Source organism: Cariama cristata, unplaced genomic scaffold (assembly GCF_000690535.1).
Source record: "Cariama cristata isolate BGI_N322 unplaced genomic scaffold, ASM69053v1 scaffold1013, whole genome shotgun sequence".
NCBI classification, from domain to species: Eukaryota; Metazoa; Chordata; class Aves; order Cariamiformes; family Cariamidae; genus Cariama; species Cariama cristata.
Genome location: NW_009608706.1, coordinates 1 through 7,614, shown reverse-complemented (window position 1 = coordinate 7,614; position 7,614 = coordinate 1). Strand labels below are relative to the sequence as shown.

General features: G+C 45.2%; 1 protein-coding gene across 1 annotated transcript; it reads left to right on the top strand.

Moving 5' to 3' along the window:
* Positions 1–695: 695 nt before the first annotated feature.
* On the top strand, positions 696–5,926 carry LOC104159335 (cystine/glutamate transporter-like; the record flags this gene model as incomplete). Its single annotated transcript, XM_009697218.1, has 4 exons — positions 696–891; positions 4,142–4,268; positions 5,001–5,116; positions 5,801–5,926. Coding segments are annotated over exons 1-4 (565 nt in total), but the record flags the coding sequence as incomplete, so codon positions are not given.
* Positions 5,927–7,614: the final 1,688 nt, after the last annotated feature.

Below are 7,614 nucleotides of genomic sequence, written 5' to 3'. Positions count from 1 at the left end.
CAATTGTAAACACTACTTATTCTGGACTCTTCAATACTCTGATAGCAAAAAGGCTTTACAATATATTTAGAAACACTGATAAAATGAAGGCCTAGTGAGAAAATCAGGGTTTGTTCATTCAGCAAGGATGGATAGGAAGTTAAAAAAGCTTAAATCATCTGTGTACCCCAACTAACAGAGCTCATTGCTCCTAAAAAAAAATAAAATAATTATTTTAACCTCAGAGATCCTCAAAGTCTTGATTATTTAGTTTGCAGCTTGAAATCCACTTTCTGCTAGCATGCTTATGTCAATGTTCCCCCAAATTAGGTCCCATTATGTTAACCCGAACCTGTCCAGTTCCAGTCTAGGCATCAAAGTTGAATTTGGAAACCATATCCTGAAGTGTTGCATGCAACTTGTAATGTTCTGCGCTCCTTGGCAGAAGAGGCAGAAAATACAGTCCCTCTCAGGAGCTGTACTGATGTGAGAGATGATACTGAATCTGTTACAGAGACTTATCGTTTGGTTGGCGCATCCAGCAGCTGAGGAGAACAGATTCAACAGAACTTGATAGGTTTCTGTGAAAATTCTTCTTCAGGAAAGAAGACCCCTGAATCCCTAACTCTTTCCTCGTCTTACAGGTGAGCCTTGAGGACGCTGGGGAGACTGTAGCTCCTGAATGCATGACCTTCCCCTGGTATTAGAAGAAAGTCATGGAGAAAGACAAGAAAGAAGAGGAGGCAGTCTTTCTGAGGAAAAAGATAACTTTGCTACGGGCTTTCTCGCTCCTCATCGGCAGCATGGTTGGCAGTGGCATCTTTATCTCCCCAAAAGGAGTACTGAAAAACTCCGGCAGCGTGGGTTTCTCCCTGGTTGTCTGGTTTGCCTGTGGGGTCCTCTCAATGTTCGGTGAGTGGTGAGCTTTGTCAGCCTTTGCTTAAGCACCTGGGAGGTGAGGGGAGCCAGCACATTTTTGTCTATAGAAAGTTGGGAGAAGAATAAACCAAAAATTCCCTGTTCTTAGTGCAAAAGAAACAAAGGTTTAACAAGCCTGGGGAGGTCACCAAGGGTCTTTACCTCGAATGATTCCCCTGGTATGATTGAGAAAATCCCAGCACTTACAGTCTATGAATATGAAATCACATGCAAGTCCAGGGCAGAGGAGTGACAATGACTGCAGATGGAGATAAATGGGTCTCTGCCAGAAAAGCTGGGAGAAAATGAGGGGACTTCTTCTATAAGGTAGAAGGGAGGTGTGGGCATCTAAAAGGCACTTGTGATCCCAAGGGCTGTGCAGTGCTTTTCATAGACACTGTGAAAAGGGCAAGAAGTGACAGCCTTAATATGCCACAAGGGCTCCGCTTTCTGTCAATGAGGACAGAGAAGCACTAGAGCAGATTGCCTGGGGAGCTGCAGAGTATCCACCGGCCGGGGATGGGTGCTTAGGTGTCTGTCGGAAATGGTTTGGGTGTCTGATGCTGCCTTGGAGCAGGAGATGGAGCAGATCACTTCAGCCCTGATTTCTGTGCATTACCTTGGGCTCGGTTTCTGGCGTTTAATACCAGTCTTTTCTCACAAAGGGTTACTTTTCAATGACAGTTTCATCTAGTTCTTCTGAAATAATGTACCTCTTAAAGTTACAATGGATAAAACATATGGTTTTTAGTTTCCTTCATTAACTGTATAAAATCACCATCTCAGAAACACTCTAAAGGTGCTGTTAGGAGAACTGCAAGATCTCTCAGCTCTGGGGAGAAATCTTATGTTTATTTCAGTGGGTGACTTTGAAGTTTTTCTCTCCTAACTTAGGAAAAAAAAAAAAAAAAAGAAGACAGAAGAAATACTCCATGTGGAAAAAAACCTTTTGGCACTGTGACACGTACACGCAGCTTTAGAAATTGAGACATTCAATTGTTAATATGGTAACAAGTGTGGTTCTTGCTCTTAGCATATGCATACTGATATTTCATGCTGCAGCCTATGTGCAGTGTTTGGCGAATGATATACTTTTGCTTAAAGAAGATCTTGAAATATAATGTGTTTCTTTTAACTGCGCAGAGCAATAAATTATAATGTGTGTGCTGATCACATAGCCCAAACTCTGCACTTGGAATGGTTTCTCCGTTGCATCCTTTTATAGACTCTGCTGGAAGGGCCTTGGGAGCCTCTTTATACATTTATTGTGTTTTGTAGCCAAATTTGTTGATTTGTTCTTCCTTTTTATCAGCTTGATGACCTCCGCTGATCATTTCTCTGACACTTTTTTTGCAGTACATTAAAAAGGCCTGCTTTCTTTTATGCTTTTGTTCTTTCAAGTAAGGCATTTATACAAATCCCATAGCATGAGTTCAGCAAAGCACTTGAAGCATGTAAAGAGACCCACTGGAATAAATGAGATGAGGTGTCTGCCTATATTCAACATTTTGAAGAGGGATTCTGCACAGATTTGCCAACAGAGAAGCTGGAAAAATTGAGGTCGTTGCCATCAGCATGATGTGAATATGGCACAATTGCCACGGGACTTGGAGGCATGGCCACATCACCACCGGGTTCCTCTGCGCTCTCCCTTCACGACTGCCTGAGCCAGGCAAAGAAGTAGATAGCACAGCTAGAGATGATCCTACCCAACAGCGCGGGACTTGGAGGCATGGCCACATCACCACTGGGTTCCTCTGCGCTCTCCCTTCACGGCTGCCTGAGCCAGGCAAAGAAGTAGATATCACAGCTAGAGATGATCCTACCCGACAGCATCACATCCCACCAGTGCTCAGCCCCATTGCAAGGAGAGTTGTGCTCACAAAAGTGAAGTGTTTTATGATTTCTTTTGGTGAACAAAGCATGTTTAACCTAGCAAGTGAATCCAGTGTAGGCATGGCTTAAGATTCATACTTAGACACATTCAAATGGCATGATGAATTGCTCTACAGAGAAAACACAGATGGGATTTTTTTGGCACAGGCAGAGGCATAGAGGTTTCTATCCATTTGCCTGAAAGTTTCAAGCTGTCTTCTCTGGCATGCCTCTCCCAGGGTTCCTCGTTGTGCCCTGGCGCAGGGGCAGGGAAATGCAGAGGTGCTTGTTGAGGCAGGAGCAGGCAGTCCCCAGGTCTGTTGGTGCGCTTGTATGTGAACGTATGAGAAGAGACCAACTGGGCCTCTCGTGTGGATGCTTCCTTTGCTCTGCATCATCAGGACCATGTTTTCACAGAATCACAGAATCGATGAGGTTGGAAGAGGCCTCTGGGATCATCGAGTCCAACCTTAGCCCTAACACCACCACATCAACCAGACCACCGCACTAAGTGCCATGTCCAGTCTTTTCTTAAACACCTCCAGGGATGGTGACTCCCACCACCTCCCTGGGCAGCCCATTCCAATGCCTAACAACCCTTTCTGTGAAGAAATGCATCCTAATGTCTAACCTGAACCTCCCCTGGTGCAATTTCAGACATGCTCTCTTGTCCTGTCACTGGTTCCCTGGGAGAAGAGGCCAACCCCCACCTGGCTGCACCCTCCTGTCAGGTCGTTGTAGAGAGCGATCAGGTCTTCCCTCAGCCTCCTCTTCTCCAGGCTAAACAACCCTGGTTCCCTCAGCCATCTTCCTTTGGTGACAGGTCTTCCCTCTCAGAGGAGATGCCCTTCCAGGACTTCTGTCCGGTGTCTTCAAATGAAAGAAGGGATTTATGTAATGATGCAAGACAAGGATGCAGGAATGTGGTCTGTAATCAAAAACACCGTTGAAATGACCAGTTCAGCCACAGCCTGTCGGCTGAGCTGCTGTAGCTGCCTTGTCACCGGTCTGACTGTGAGGAGAAGTGAGAACCCAAACCTCCAGGATGTTTTTCAAAGGAAACCTCTTGTAGCTTAGTGCAATGTTTCTGACATGTACCTCTCCACGTAACTTCCAGGGAAAAGTTGTATCATTAACCAGAAAATGGAGAATTTCTTTCCTTTTGACAGAAAAGTCAATTACTTCAAAACTTTCTTCAAAACACTGTAGTACACAAAAATAGGGAAGAACAGTTCTGCTAAACGCCTTTTTCTTCCTCTGATTCACTGACTATTTTAAACAGATTCATTCAATCCCTGAAAAGTCACACAGAATAGAGAAAAATCCGTGGGGTGATTTACTCGATGCATTTCTACCTGAACTTTTCCAGGTGCCTTGTGTTATGCAGAGCTTGGAACAAGAATCACCAAGTCTGGAGGACATTATATCTACATTTTGGAGACACTAGGGCCTCTGCCAAGTTTCTTATTCCTGTGGGCAGAGTTTTTTGCTATCAGGTAAGAGATTTTGCTTGTTTGCGTTTTGCTGGATGCTGTGACAATTTAAAAAACTAGAAGTTATGATGCCAAGTTACAGTCTAGATAGTTTGTAAAAGAAAGAGTAGAAACAATCTGACCAACTTTTAAAGATTTTCAGTGATAAAAGGAAGAAGGCATAATGTTACATGTGTTCAATGTGATCTGTACTTGAAGAATATCTCTCTTCTCCCACAGCAGCTGGTACCCTCCAAGAGCCACGGTATTTTTCAGAGACTGACAATCGATGCCAGATTTATTTCAGATTTTCTGTTTTCATTGTGAAACCTTTTTTGGATTCTCCTGTGGAGATAACTTTCTGGCTTAGCCCTGAGTTAAAGAATACTTTAGAAAATTGTAAATTACTTCTTTTTTAACTTTCTTTTTAAAGTCTTTACCTCTCAATAACCTATGTCCTTGATGTAAACTGAGATTAAGCAGGACATATAAGCCACTGTATTGCTCAGTATGATTATTCTCAACTTTTGCTTTTAAGTTGGGAATGAATCTTTTTGCAGCATGTAATTTTTTTTGTTTTAACACATTTACTGAGAAAAACTTAAGAAAAAGACTCTCTGGGAATTCACCATCTGCATGGGAGAGCAGGATTAAACTGGGCAGGGAAAATTCCCCCCCTCCCGAGTTTTGCGCAGTTTTACATCATGCCATTTTTTGACCATCCGCAGACCACAGTTTGTGCTCGATTCCCCCCAGGCCTGCCAACAGTGCTGTGGTTTCTTTGGCATTTGGACGCTACATACTGGAACCGTTTTTTGCCCCCTGTGCAGCCCCTGTCCCCGCTGTGAAGCTCGTGTCTCTCCTGGGGTACTGTAAGTACTAACTTTTACGGGACTGCTGATCTCAGAGCCTCTCTGCCCTGGACCAGGGGCACTTACGGGGTGTTATCTTCTGGGATAACTGTGGGATCAGGGCCCCATCTTAACTCCTTGGCCACTCAAAACTTCCTAATCTGAGGCGATGGTTTGGGGCCACTATATTCTCCAAGAAGGGGAATGGGCCTCCCTGTTGACCTGCTGGAGCCCTGGGTTTGGGGGGATTGTGCCAAGTATGGGAGTAGAAACTCTTCATGTATAATTATGCAAATGGCACCTGGGTTGAGGGTGTGAGGCTCAAGGTTTTGGACTCCTTGCCTGGTGCACCCAGCCTGTGAAGTTGTCTTGCCTGCTCCGGGCTGGTGTGTACTGGCACAGGAACCACTGTGAAGGGGGATGCTGAGACGTCCCTGCAAACTCACACCTTGCCCCCAGGCACGTGTGGGTCACCCAAGAGGAACCTGGGTCCTGGTCCCTCTTAGGAGCATAAGTCAGCTCCCTCTTCAAACACTGTACACTGGGCCACACCTGTAATGTTTTCTGACATCTCTCACCCCAAGCATCCTCTCTGTAAAGATGCAGCCTTCTCCCCGGCATCCCTAGAGCAGGGAGTGCTGCTGTATTTTTTCCTGTGTACATCAAGCATGGGCTACAGCTGTAGAAATGTGGTCTCCTCTGCAGACATGGTCCTCACCCTCAATTCCTGGAGCGTCACCTGGAGTGCCCGGCTGCAGACAGCTCTCTCCATCATCAAACTCCTGGCTCTTGCACTCATCATTGTGCCAGGGATGATGATGCTGGCCCAGGGTAGGTGTGCTGCTGTGTGGCTGAGGGAGGGTGCTCAACATGCCCCCCTGTCATGGCTTTTATTGATCCCTAGTGTTAAGTGTGGTACGCCTTTAGCTGGCAGGAGCTTTCTCTGCCTATGTGCTGGATGTGAATCAGCTGGGAGCTGAGACCAGGGTAGCTGGCACTAAGCTGCACCATTGCACTGGGCTGATGCACCTGGCTCAGCTGTGCTTTCTCCAAAACTGAGCCAGTCTCAGTGCCTGAGGCTGTGTGAGCTTACCCAGGGTCACACAGGCACCTTCCTCTGCAGATGGTCTTTCTCTGGTGTCAGACTTGCCTGTTTTCAGCATGACTTGAAATCCTTGCAAAGCAGCACAAATTTGATGGACATCAGGGATATGTGACAGCATCCCATGATGACCTGAGCCAGTCGCAGCTGTGTAATGAGTTACCAGCCCTCAGCTGAGCCCCGGTAACTGCATCTCTAACCTTTCTGTGACTTAAGCTAATGTTTTTTTTACCCCCTAATTGAGATGGGCAGTAACTTAGTAAACTTACAATGGACTCGTGCAAGATTGCACACTCACATCCAGAGCTGGGAAAAAAACCTACCAGTAGTATCTTCTGGGAATGATACAAGAGTATTGGCTTTAATCCAAACCTCATGTTATAGAAAAGCCCAAGGCATTCTCACTCAAGGGATGAAGCCTGCTCCCTCTTCAGACTATTGCCTTTCTCTGCAGAGAAAACAACACAAGCAGTAGGCTCACCTTCATGTTTCTGGAGCCGGCTCCTTTGAACGTGCAAAGATCCCCTTGGGCTGGCAGCACTTCTGAACTGAAGGACTGCCCTGCAGCTAGAAATCCTGAGCCATTATTGTTAGGAATGCCTTCAAATGACAATCTGGGGCCCTGGCACCCGTCCTCTGGTGAGGAGGATAAGTGCCGGTGACATCTGGAGGGAGAATTCACCGAGACCCCAGTATGACAGGTTATATTTAATGTGACTCAGGGGGGGCTGTAAATCACTCATTAATGTATTGCAGACAATAAATCCTTTTTATGCACCATCACTTATCAGCAATCATTTTAGAACAGAAGATGACTACCCTGATAGGCCCACTCCCACATTTTGGTTTAGTTTTCTTCAAATCTATTTTCTTTTTTACTTGTTTTTTTGTGCTTAAAAATCAGGTTTGTGCTTTCAAATCAGTTTGCTTGATTCTCCCACCTAGTTCTAATTTTTTTGGTTACCTCTTGTCCTTTCCTCTGCCATTACCTTCTCTTTGGCTCAGGATTGTTTTAGAGACTAGCTGGGCCAGCGTTTCAAACCCAAATGCCCAAATCTCCTCACAGAGCTCCTTGCAGAGGCACCTCCATAGAAGTCTCCTGAGTTTCTCCATGTGCTCTGTGCCATTTCATCCCCTTCCTGGCAAAGCCCAACTAGGCGAGCTCCACACCTTTTACTTTTAAAGAGACTTTGAAATGGAGAACTGAATATAGATGTGGAACCAAACCTTGGGCCACCTGGATTTGAAAATGTTGGAAATACATCTACTTTTGACTGCGTTTTTTATTGGTCTTCCTTTCAATGAGAGGCCGTTAGGCGTTTTTCCCTTCCCTATTTTTTTTTTTGTTAGATAAAATATAGTTCATATCCAAAAGCCTGACAGAATAATTTTTTTTTTTGTGGGGGTGTGGTTTTTT